Raw genomic sequence first — 12,568 nt, forward strand, 5'->3', positions numbered from 1 at the left:
AGAAGACCAAGTTCAGGGCCTTCTGAACTCAAACCAGGCCTTTCACCTGGCGTTCCTCTCGTATAAGGGGTTTCTCTTTGGGTTGAATTGTTTTTATGGTGTGTTCTTATGGCTCTGTGCACGGAGAATCCAGGACCTTGAAGAAATTATGCAAATACTCTGCCTGCTCTTCTGAGGCATCAAATTATGCAAATACTCTGCCTGCTCTTCTGAGGCATCAAATTATTCCAAGTTAAAATGTCCTGGCTTGGCAGAGGGATGAGAAAGGGACTTGAGGGTGACAGATGTTGGTTAGACAACCCTGGTGATATGGATGGCTGTTTGCGTGTTATCTGGCCATCTGGTTGACTATTCTTTGAATGAGTGTGCTCCCTGACAATGGGAAGACAGGAAGATGTCACACTTGGATCAATGCAGTCAGGCTGCTCTGTCCCTGCTGTGCCTTCTCAGGCCACTCTTGGGGCTGGCAGTGCATGCCTGCAATCTATGCCATACCCAGGAGTTCCAGGTGTTTCTCTCGTGGCGGTCGGGCTTTGATCTCCACAAATTCTCCATCAGTATATTCTCTGTAAACCACCTTCCTGTACTGAGAGCCAATCCAGTTTTCAGTGTGGTTCATAAATATATCTCCGTGTCTGTAAAGTAGAAACATCAGAAATTAAAGTTGCCAGGAGGTAGAAAACCCTTGAGTGCTTCTGAGTGACTCAGGGGTACTCTGGAGCAGGGTTTCCCAAACCCGGCTGCCATCGGGACCCCCCTGTGGAGCTGGACTTCTGCAACAGGCTCTCTGGAAGTGGGGCCAGGGATCTGCACTTGAAAACACCTCAGAGGGTTTTGATGGGAGCAGGCCAGCTCTGGCCCTGGTCTTACTTCTTGGACCATCATTGCAGAGTCCTGCTGCACGCTCCATGGGGCCAACCTTAGTTAGAGACTCCCATAAGATGGCATGTTGCTTGTTGGGACTAACTAACCTCACACACACGCACATGCCTGACACATGTGCACACTCACACTCTATCACCCTGAATTTCTTCAGATTTCATGTGTATCATTCTGCACTGCGTTCTACTTTTCCACTTTAAAGACCTCTGGGTTGTATATTGTGCATATACACACATACAAATATAGGCATAGTTGATTCTTGTTCTTCACAGGAATTGTGTTCTAGAAAGTGACCTCAAACACTGAGATAATGAATACTGAACCATGACTCCTGGAGGAAATCCAAGGTTGGGTTTTGTAGGTGTTCACAAAGAATGCCCCTAAGAGATGCCGTTTTGGCATGTGGATTATTTTGAGCTGGAAACAATCGGGACCCAAAAGGTCCAGGAAAAACTTTGACCTTCCCCCTAACTGCCTAGAAGTATTTAGGTAGAGGACCCAATCCCATTATAACTACATTATAATATGAACTAGGGGTGGGAGACACGGAGGAATTTAGCAAAGTCTGTTTGCTAAAATTCTCTCTGCCTCCTTGTTTCTGAGTTGCCCAGCCAACATTTCTTTACCTAACATTTACTCTCTTTCATCTTCTTATGAATTGCTCTCCTTTCCTTGGAAGTCCCAGACTCCTTCCCCCTTCTCCTTATATATCGAGTTTTGCCTGTTTGGAATCTCTCATGTTTATGTGGATTCTCCCTGTGTACATAAATTTGATTTTCTCATGTCAATTTAATTCTTAGACCAGCCAGAAGAACCTGAAGGATAGAGGAAAAGCCACCTCTCCAACCTTCCAAAAAACAAACAAACAAACCAATCCAGTTTCTTTAAAACTCTGGTTACAATATTTTCATTGGCTGATTAATAAATATCCTTATTTTATGTGTGTTGCTGTTTAAAGACATCTTATTCAGGGGCACCTGGGTGGCTCAGTGAGTTAAGCCTCTGCCTTCAGCTCAGGTCATGATCCCAGGGTCCTGGGATCAAGCCCCGCATCTGGCTCTTTGCTCAGAAGAGAGTCTGCTTCCCCCCTTCTCTCTCTGCCTGCCTTTTTGCCTACATGTGATCTCTATCAAAAATATAAATAAAATCTTTAAAAAAAATAAAGACATCTTATTCAATATGTATTGCTGATTCATTGACTTTAAACTCATGGCAATAGCACTGTAACTCGTGCCTGAATGAAGCTCATCTAATACGTATTTCCTCTGCAAGGCACATCACAGCCTTCTCATACTTGAGAACACTAGGCAGTGCTACTCTGTGGGGGCATTTTAAACAGCTAAGTCACCCAAAAAAGCACACATACATACACAAAAGTAGCACTAAAGGGACCACAAAGAGGATGTCTGTTTACACTGAAAGTTGAAACAAGGAGGCAGAGGGATGCCTTGTTTGTCTGACCTCAGCTGGGAATGTGCGCATCGGGTGACACAAATCCTTTGCTGCTTTATACATCCCTGTAAATGACCCCCAAAGCACCACAAAATTTGATTTTGGTATTACAAATAAATTTCAGCATGAAGGCAAATTCACAAACATGGAGTCTGCAATAGTGAGGGTCAACTATGTGTTTAATCCACCACCAAGATAGATGGTCACAAGCGATGGGGAAAAAAACCCTATCAGTTTTACCTATAAAACATGGTATGTCCATTTCCCTCCCTTAAACTGCCTGCACTCCAACCTAAGTCACCGACCTCACTTACCTGTGTGAACTGGGTTGTTCTCGGTCATTCTATGTGCCTCTCATACTCCTCCCTTCCCTCTCTCCTCTACACTATAGGCAGAGTGATCCTAACCTGTACATTCAACAGGTGAAAAAATCTGTTGTTGGCCACCCACTGCCCAGTTCCCAAATTCCTCACAACCCTTCACTCTCTGCCTCCGCCAACCTCCCAAGCCTCCTTTTCCCTCACTGGCACCACATACTCTCTCAAGCTCCATGTGTGCTTCCCACCTCTAGGCCTTCCAAGTGTTCTCCTCTGGGTCAAGAACACAGTTGCCACCTCTTCAACTAGCCTATTCCTCAAGTCCCAGGACGAAGACTGCTTCCTCAAAGAAGCTCTCCCTGGCCACCTGCTTTCTCCCTAGCTCTCCCCGACACGGGGCCATGCACACCTGCTGTGGGCTCCCTCTGTGCTCAGCCCTTCCCCTCTCATAGTGATCACCTCGCTCAGTATGCTTGGTCTCATGTCTTCCCCATGCGCCATGAATTCTGTGTGGGAAGGAAACTCGCCTGTCCTTTTTAACACCGTTTAACAACACTGGGTACAATGCCTAGATACAGTAGATGCTTAACAAAGAAAGACATGTACGTCTTCAATCTGGACCACCTGCTTTCCAAGGGAAGAGAATTTTTCTTCTACTTTCATTTTCCGAGAGTCCTAGTAACATTGCGGGAGTGACCCAGATGCCTCTGGAGCCATGTTTTACTGTTTGTCAGCTTTCCTGGTCTGCAAAGTGGGGTCATGACAATGTATTGGCCTCCCGGGACAGGTGTGGGGAGGCTGTGGGTTGAGCTCAGTAAAGACCTGTACCAGACACACACCGAGCACCTTGTAAGCGCTTGCTCTTCTGCTGTCTTGCTGGGATGTCAGCTGAGATGCTGGGCTGAGGCTCACCAAGTGGGTCAAGGACATTGTGAGGGTCACTAGGAGGTAGGGTTTTTTGAAAACCCTAACAAAATGCTTGTCACATGGTGGCTCCATACATGGCTGTTATTGTCTCAAATATCACGCTGATGAAATTAAATGCCTATCAGTCCACAAGTTCAGGAGTCCGAGGAATACAGCTTTATTTCCCTAGAGCAACTCTCTCTCAGATTTTGAATTGTCTCCCACAGCACAAACCCTGGCATTGTGCTGATGAGTCCCGCTGGTTGCTTTTCTGGGATCCCAAGGCCTTCTCAGTGTGTTCTGAGAAAGCCCTTAGGGGAAGATATTAGGTCCCCAAGGTGAGGCAGAGAGTCTGTGTGAACCAGGATGAAGGAATGAATGTCTCAAGGATAACCCACACTGACAGGTGGTATGGAAACCAGATGTGCTTCCTCCCAAGGCTTTGGCTCAAAAGGCAGAGACATAAGAGTTGGGGGGCAGAAGGGGCATTTGTCCCTGGTCTCCCAGCTGCAGAGGTGCCCCAGATGTGCCTCTAGGAGGCCCGGTCATCTCCATCTGTACTGTTACTTTCTATGGATCCATTGCACTTTGAATATGTGAACAGGTTCTCATTTTCCTTTGTTTTCATTTATTTATGGGAAATATTCTGAGTGGCAGGGCAGAGGGCAAACACAGCCAGCACCCACTATCTCTGTCTCCTGGGAGAAAATCCCAGAAGACTGAGGCTGCCGCCTCCTGCCAGTCCAGAGAGCAGGTGGTCGGAAAACCAAAATTATCCTAAGTGTCAAGAAAATCATGATGGCTCTGTCTCTTACACTCTCATGGGCTAAGAATATACATTCCACAAAATTGTTATGCCATTATTTCTTTAGTTCCAGCAGCCTTTTAGTAAACATCATCATTTTAGAAAAGGCTGGATCACTCTTCATTTCATTTTCCACTGCCCCAGCATCAGTCAGGAGCTGGTATCGGCAACACTGGTTTTGCAAGACAGGAGTGTCTGGTTTAATAATTGGGTTGGTGAGTTATGGGAACAAATTTTAAATTGTCCTGTCCCTGAGGCAAATCTTTTTAGAAGGGAAGAGTCATTTCATTTCTTCATTTATCCATAAGGTGACGCTGTTCTACTCTCTTTTCCAGGAGTCTATACCCTCAAAACAGGCCAACAAGTAAGAACAGGAAAAAAGACGTGTTAAAATCAGAACAGCTGGGTATAGAGGATTTGTGTGTGGCATGGCAAAAAAGAATTAGTGGGGTCAGGGCGGCGGGGAGCTGATAATACAGAACAAAGAGGAACAAATACATGCAAATTAACATGGCTTCGTGGTGAGAACACTGATCAGTCTTTCAAAAGGTCTATGTTCAATTCTAGGACCCATGACTAGTGGTTAGCCTTAACCTTCTGCACTGAATCTCCTGGTCTGTATATGGGGCAGGAAATACCCAAGCATCAGGCTGTTTCTGAGTGAAGCGTATGAACTTGGAGGAGGAGGTCTACAGGTCCAAGCTGGCAGATGCCTCTATACCCTGTTTGACTCTACCCCATTGCACACAGGGGAAGTGTGTGCAGGGCACCAGAGCTCACAGGACCACGCCATGCTCCAGCCCTGCGGACCCTTTGGTGCTTAGCGCTGGCTGACAGTATTCTCCCGGGAGGGTCAGTCTTGGGAACTCTCTGGGTACAGCCTGTCCATCTTAATTTGGGTATCTCTGCCAAGGCAATGCCTCCTACCTGCTCCTAGGCTGTTCCCCATCCCATGAAGGCTCTTTCCCTGCGGTCCTCAATCTACCTGCTACCTGCTCACCTTGCCTCTGCCTCCTTCTGTACCATTTCGTCTTCACAGTCCCCCTGTTACTGGGACCTGCATCTTTTCCCTAACCCTCTCAAGCTTGGCACTCTCTCAAAGGCACACACATGCTTGGGACAGCCACACTTGCAACCAGCCACCACGAGCAGGGGATGCCCTGAGCCTGCGGGGTTTGCCCCCAAATGACTTCAGACGCTCCTCCCGGGAGGCAGATTGGCAGCTTGCCTCCTCTTTTGTGCTCACAATAGCAGTCTCTGTCCACCAGAGTTGTACAGACAAAACCAGGGCAATGTTAGGTGTCCCCACTTGAGAAATGTCTATGGAGCATGTGCAACCCCACCCAAGAGACTTGGCGGCTTTGCCCGTGGTACCTTTCCCCTCCTGCGTCCAAGTGCTGCTTTTCGAACTCCCAGTTTTTGTTAGGGGCATAATCCCATTCTACCTCTTCAGCAGCGATGTAAAAGGTTCTTATCATCCCATATGGCTGCTCTGAAGGGTCCTTGTTGCCACAGCTGTTGACCTCATAGATCTGATTCATGCCTCTCACGAAGTGGTGCATGGTGGAACAAAATAGCCTGAAAATACCTGAAACAGAAACGGCTTGGCGTTGTGCAGGGAACTCAACTGTTCCAGTTGTGGCTTTGGTCTGCTAGCAATCTACAGCATTCCCTTCCCCAAGAAAATAACTTGTAAGACGGATCTTTAAAATACCAATTTTATATTGTATTTTCCAGCCAGACTCCAAGGAGAATAAATCACTGTGAATATATTTACTTACCAGGGGATGGGGTGGGAAATACCATCTGAAATTCATCTGGAATTGAAAATGAAAACTTGCAAAGTTGCTACCAAGAAATAATTTCTCTGGGTTTTCCCTACTATACACACCTGTTAGAAGAGAGTTGCTCCTGGAAGGTCATCAATAGGTATGATTATCTTAGCCCAGCCCAGTTTAAAATGAACTAATTACCTATAAGATTAATATTCTAAATTAAGTTAGGGCACATTTTTGAAATCATGTATTTTGCCCTAAAGGATTTCATAAACTACATACAGTGAAATACACATGTAAAGTATTACTATTAAATTATTATTATTGCTATTATTATTCATTAATCCTTTGAACAAAGGAGGCTCTCATTACCGTGGTAGGTCAACATAATGCCAAGTGTAAAAAAAAGAAAATCAACTAGATTCCCCTACATAATGCCAGCAATCATGTCTGAGAATTACGTAATTTTATAAACTGATGCAATTTTCTAGATTGGCATCAGGTAGATATATCTTAATGGAACCCACCATAAAATTATATAAAACAAAATTATTGGAAGATATTAACTGTCAATGGAGTTATTGAATCAATAATTCTTCCTTTCCTTTCATAGAGACTCTGTTCTTAGAGGCAAGGGATCAGTGATTAGTCTCATTACCCATGTCCAACGCACAGTGATAGCTTTTGTCATGCTGTACATATCAAAGTATTGCAAATTACCCCTTGAGAATGAGAAGAAATCATTGTTTCAGTGGGTGCTCTAGCCCCCTCAGCCCTAAGCAGGACCCTCATCAGGAAGGGTCTTTGTGAAACCAGAAGACGCTCCAAGGGCAGACATTAGAAGAGCTCCCATTTAACAGCAACGTCCACAGTTGCCAAACTGTGGAAAGAGGGGAAGGAGCCAAGATGCTCTTCAACAGACGAATGGATAAGGAAGATGTGGTCCATATACACGACGGAGTATTATGCCTCCATCAGAAAGGATGAATACCCAACTTTTGTATCACCATGGACAGGACTGGAAGAGATTATGCTGAGTGAAATAAGTCAAGCAGAGAGAGTCAATATCATAGGGTTTCACTTACTTGTCGAGCATAAGTAATAATACAGAGGACACTGAGAGATGGAGAGGAGAAATGAGATGGGGGAAATCGGAGGGGGAGACAAACCATGAGAGACTGTGGACTCTGAGAAACAAACTGAGGGTTTTGGAGGGGAGAAGGGTGAGGGGTTGGGTTGGGTGAGCCTGGTGGTGGGTATTATGGAGGGCATGTAATGCATGGAGCACTGAGTGTGGTGCATAAACAATGAATCTTGGAACATTGAAAAAACTAAAAAAGGTCACATAAACAAACAAACAAACAAATAAATAAATAAAAAGGAAGAGCTCCCACTGGGTGTGGTGTTCACCAGAAAGCCCATTATTCACCTGTTCATCATGTTTTTCCGCTAGCCAAGGAATTGTCTTCTCTAAGAATGAAGAGGAGTTTAAGGTTTTGTGGTGACAGCTTCACAGATGTATACTTACTTCCCAACTCATCAATTTGTTCTTTTTTTTTAGATGCATAAATAGCTGTTTGTTTTTCCTATCATTTTATTCTCTGTAGTTAAGGGTTGATTTCTTGGTTTGTCTCTTTCTCTCCTTTCCTTTTTTCCTTTGCTCCTTTGTTTTGTTTCTTATATTCCATGTATGAGTGAAATCATATGGTATTTGTCTTTCTCTGACTTATTTCACTCCTCTATAACTCTGTCCATGTTGTTGCCAATGGCAAGATTTCATTCTTTTTATGGCTAAATAATATTCCATTGTATATATTACCACATCCTCCTTAACCATATTTGGGCTTCTTCCATAGTTTGGCTATTGTAAACAATGCTGCTATAAATATAGGGGAGAATGTATCCCATTGAATTAGTATTTTTGTATTTGGGGTTAATTCCCAGTAGTGTGATACCTGGTCTTAGGGTAGTTCTATTTTTAATTTTCTGAGGAAGTTCCATACTGTTTTCCACAGTGGCTGTACCAGTTTGCATTCCCACCAACAGCGCATGAGGGTTCCTTTTTCTCCATATCTTTGACAATACTTCTTATTTCTTACGTTTTTTATTTTATTCATTCTGACAGGTACAATTACTCATTGCAATTTTGATTTGCAAACCTTAAGACTCCACCAAAAAACTATGTGAACTGATAAATGAATTCAGTAATATACAAAATCAATCTATACACTAACAATAAAGCAGCAGAAAGGGAAATTAAGAAAACAATCCCATTTACAAATACACCAAAACCAATAAACTATCTAGGAATAAACTTAGTTAAAGAGGTGAAAGATTTGTACTCTGAAAACTATAAAACACTGATAAAAGAAATTCAAGATGGCACAAGAAAGAAGAAAGACATTCCATGCTTATAGGTTAGAAAAACAAGTACCATTAACATGTCTATACCACCCAACACAAGCTACAGATTTAAAACAATCTTTATCAAAATACCAATGGTATTTTTCACAGAACTGGTACAAACAATCCTAAAATTTATATGAAACCACAAACACTCAGAAAGTCAAAACAATCTTGAAAAAGAAAAAAATTGGAGGTATCTCAATTCCAGATTTCAAGTTATATTACAAAGCAGTGGTAATCAAACAGGATGGTGCTAGCATAAAAATAGACACAGAGATCAATGGAACAGAATACAAAACCCAGATATTAACCCACAACTGTATGGTCAATCAATCTTCAAGAAAGTAAGAATGACTATGCAATGAGAAAAGACAGTCTCTTCAACAAATAATGTTACAAAAACTAGACAGCAACATGCAAAAGAATGAAATTGGACAACTTTCTTACACCATACACAGAATAAACTCAGAATGCATGAAAGACCTACATGTGAGACCTGATCCCATAAAAATCCTTGAAGAGAGCACCGATAGTAACTCTCTGCATCAGCCATAGCAACACATCTCTAGATATGTCTCCCGAGGCAAGAGAAACAAAAACAAAAATAAACTACTGGACTACATCAAAATAAAAGTTTTCTGCACAGTGAATGAAACAGTAAAACTAAAAGGCAACCTACTGAATGGGAGAGGATATTTGCAAATGACATATCGAATAAAGGATTAGTATCTAAAATTTATAAAGAAATGATACAACTAAATATCCCCAAAACACATAATCCAATTAAAGAATGGGCAGAAGACATGAACAGACATTTCTCCAAAGAAGACATACGGACAGCAGGCACCTGAAAAGATGTTCAACATCACTCGTTGATTTGTATAAATTAAATACCTATAGGTTTTTGTTTATCAGTCATATCTCAATAAAGTGGTTAAAAAACAAGAACAAAGTAAAAATATTTGAGTTGCAGCCTAGGGTCTACTCATATTTTGGGCACCATTTTTGGTCTGTAGATATGGGATAGGAATTGGTGAAATGACCAAGCCATTAAGCAGTCTCAGATTTCTGGCACTGGAATAATTAACCAAGTCCCTAAAATTATTCCAGCCAGCTGTAGCTTTGAATGTCAGTTTCTATGGATTAAAACCATTTCCCTTTTCTCCCATCTTTGATCTTGAAGAGCATATTTTTAAAAATAATTGTGTCCAAGCCATCCCTTGGCTTGGGTGATTCATAACTGATTAATTATACCAATGTTGAAAGGTTAAATCCTCAAAGTCTATAAGGGAGGGATGGAGCTCCTAGTTTCAGGCAGTTCTTGGACAAAAGTTTGGAAGCACAAGCCATAAGTTTTTAACCAATGACACTGAGGGGCATCGAAACATTCACACTAGTTCTAGTGTGAAATAAAGAAGTAGACATCAATTCATAGAGGACACAGAGTCAGCAAATGCTCATCTTGGATAGCATATTGGTTGCTTTTTTTTTTTTTTAAGATTCATTTATTGATTTGGAGGGAGACAGAGGGGCAGAGGAAGAGGGAGAGAGAACCTCAAGCAGACTCTCTACTGAGCAGGAGCCCGAAAAGTTCTCAATCTCACAACCCTGAGATCATGACTGAAGTCAGGATCAAGAGTCAGTTTCTTTTAAAAACTAATGAAAATGTTGGCTTGGAGAAATATTTTGAGTGCCCATAGCATCGGCCATCTTTATGTTTCATGTGACAGGTAGCATATGCTGCCATGTGTTGCCCTTTATCTTTTATAAAAATGCCCCAATTATGTACTTAGTTTGGGAATCTCTAAGAGAAGGTATGAGTACTGGCACTTCAATGGGCCGTCTACAGACTTCAGACCCGATGCACCTTCCCCTCTGGGGAAACCAAGGGTGCTCAACAGAATGAAAATGGAGAAGTCTTCAAGTTACTTATCAAAAGGCTATTATCAGTCTCTAGACAAGGGAAATCAGGTCATGCCCATAACTTGGAAGCATCCAGGGGTCTGTCCATGCCTGGTACATTCTTCAGAGCAACAAATAAAATGTTTGTGCCTTACAGAACAAGAAATACCCCTTTTCTTGGGGCCAAATCATTCCTGGGAATGAATCAAGAACACTCTCCTGGGATTTGTGTGGCAAGGTTGTTTGGAGGACTTGAATTCTGCTTTGTGTCATTCTAGATACATCTCTATTCTTTATACGGTGTGTTTGGAATAAAATAGTTAGGATTGTCCAACTGTAACCAAGTCTGTTTGCCTTGAAGTGCCCAAATGCAACCAATTTCTTCTAGAGTGTGTGACTGAAGATAGGAATTTGGTGACCGGAGACGATCCTGCCAAGTTTACCTGCATGGTCCGGCTGCATGAAAACTGTGGTGGAGGTATGGGGAAACAGGGCTAGGGTGTCGCGGTGAGTCCCTCGTATGTGGATGGTGTTCCCTTGAAAATAAACTCCATGCATATCCGTGTCGGTGCCCATTCCAATCATATGCCAGGAAACTCTGTCTTTTTTGCACATGGTTAGGCCCGGTTGGTTGCCAAACATAAAGCCATTAATAGCTAAATGAAAGGAAAACATCGTCAGAGCCCACGATGATCTTGTAGGTACAGAAAACACGCCATTTTAGTTGAGGATTATTAGTGTGTGGGGGCAGTCTGTTCCAGTGCTCAAGTTTAAACTATTTACAGAAGATCCTTACTACCAAAGAGTAGATAAGACTAGAGAAAAGTCACACCGGGAATCAATCCAAATTGGAGACTAAACTGAACAACGAAGAATGAAAATATACGAAAATTGTGAAAATAGTATATTTAACCATGTATACACAAGGGCACAAGTCCTAAGAATCAATAAAAAATAAATCAGGTTTTCTCTGGCATAATTTTTTTCTGACAAAATTATTTGATAGTGTAATATGATATCCTGCAATTTGAATTTTCATTTGGCAGTTTATGAAAAACTTCATCCTTGTAAATATATTTATGAACTTCATCAATTTCCCCAAAGCCTGCTCTAGAACTCTTGCTATGAAAATCATTTTCTTTTGAGGTTCTTATCCTATTATCTCCTTCAAGTGTTCCTTTCTCACCTTGCTAATTCATTTCATTTTGTTTTTCATTTCATCTGCCAACAGATTTGCATTTGATTCCAAGAGTTGCCAGACATCCCTTTACTGATTTCTTGGATCCTGCGCCATTGGAAAATTCACAATTGATTGATATTGAACTTGAATGTCTGGTCAGAGGAGAGAGATTTTTTTTTTGCAGGGGAGTGGGAGCTGAGTTTATAAGGGGCCAATCTTCGAGTAAATACTTTTACCTTTTGAATACTTTCATTTCCCTACCTCAATAAAGTAAAGGGCCTTTGAATAATGATGACTTAGGTCATGAAGACCTTCTGTATCTCCCACAATGAGAATTGTTTTCCTCTTTTACATCAACTTCAGTCCACTGATAGTGACTACCTGGAGAAATGTCTTGAAAAGAATTTAGAAACCACATTCCAACTCCGTGAGGCATGAATATATTAACTGAATAGCACTTTTTGAGGGGAGATTACATGTAATTATGTCTCACGCTTGATGTCCCTGAGAGAGATCAAGATTCTATCCCCGCCCTACTCGTTATTAATGTCCATAGTAGGAAGAACAACTATCACATTTATGAGTGCTCTTCATTTATAGTCCCATTATTAGAAAAAATTACTTTTTATTTCTGTGTCTCTTTATTTCTGTGTCTGCAGAACCACTGATACTTGGTAATTTTACGTGGATGTCTGGGATTATTAATACAAAGTCTAAGAAGCCTGGAGGCTTCTGAGAAGAACATTGTCTTTTCTGAAAAAAAAAAAAAATCTTTGGTAATTCTTTTGCAAATAAATTATGTTAATTTTGTCCATTGAATGTTAAAGAGATTTTTGCAATTTGGGGTGCTAATAATTTCATCCTTGGCTGCGGGTAGATAATCTTCTCTTGCCTTGGAATTCTAGTTGAAATCCTCTCTTTCTGGAACATCCATTCATCCATT

General features: G+C 41.8%; 1 protein-coding gene across 1 annotated transcript in view; it reads right to left on the reverse strand.

The window, feature by feature from the left end:
• HEPHL1 (hephaestin like 1) overlaps window positions 1-12,568 on the reverse strand; it is an 88,255-nt gene that overhangs the window by 32,349 nt on the left and 43,338 nt on the right. Inside the window, exons 11-13 of the mRNA XM_004754506.3 lie at window positions 10,889-11,101; window positions 5,737-5,950; window positions 496-635 (exon numbers count right to left, since the gene is read on the reverse strand). Of these exons, the coding sequence (XP_004754563.1) occupies window positions 496-635; window positions 5,737-5,950; window positions 10,889-11,101 (567 nt within the window). The remainder of the gene's footprint in view (window positions 1-495; window positions 636-5,736; window positions 5,951-10,888; window positions 11,102-12,568) is intronic.

Source organism: Mustela putorius, unplaced genomic scaffold (genome assembly GCF_011764305.1).
Source record: "Mustela putorius furo isolate JIRA1106 unplaced genomic scaffold, ASM1176430v1.1 tig00001069_pilon_pilon_pilon, whole genome shotgun sequence".
Classification (NCBI taxonomy): domain Eukaryota; kingdom Metazoa; phylum Chordata; class Mammalia; order Carnivora; family Mustelidae; genus Mustela; species Mustela putorius.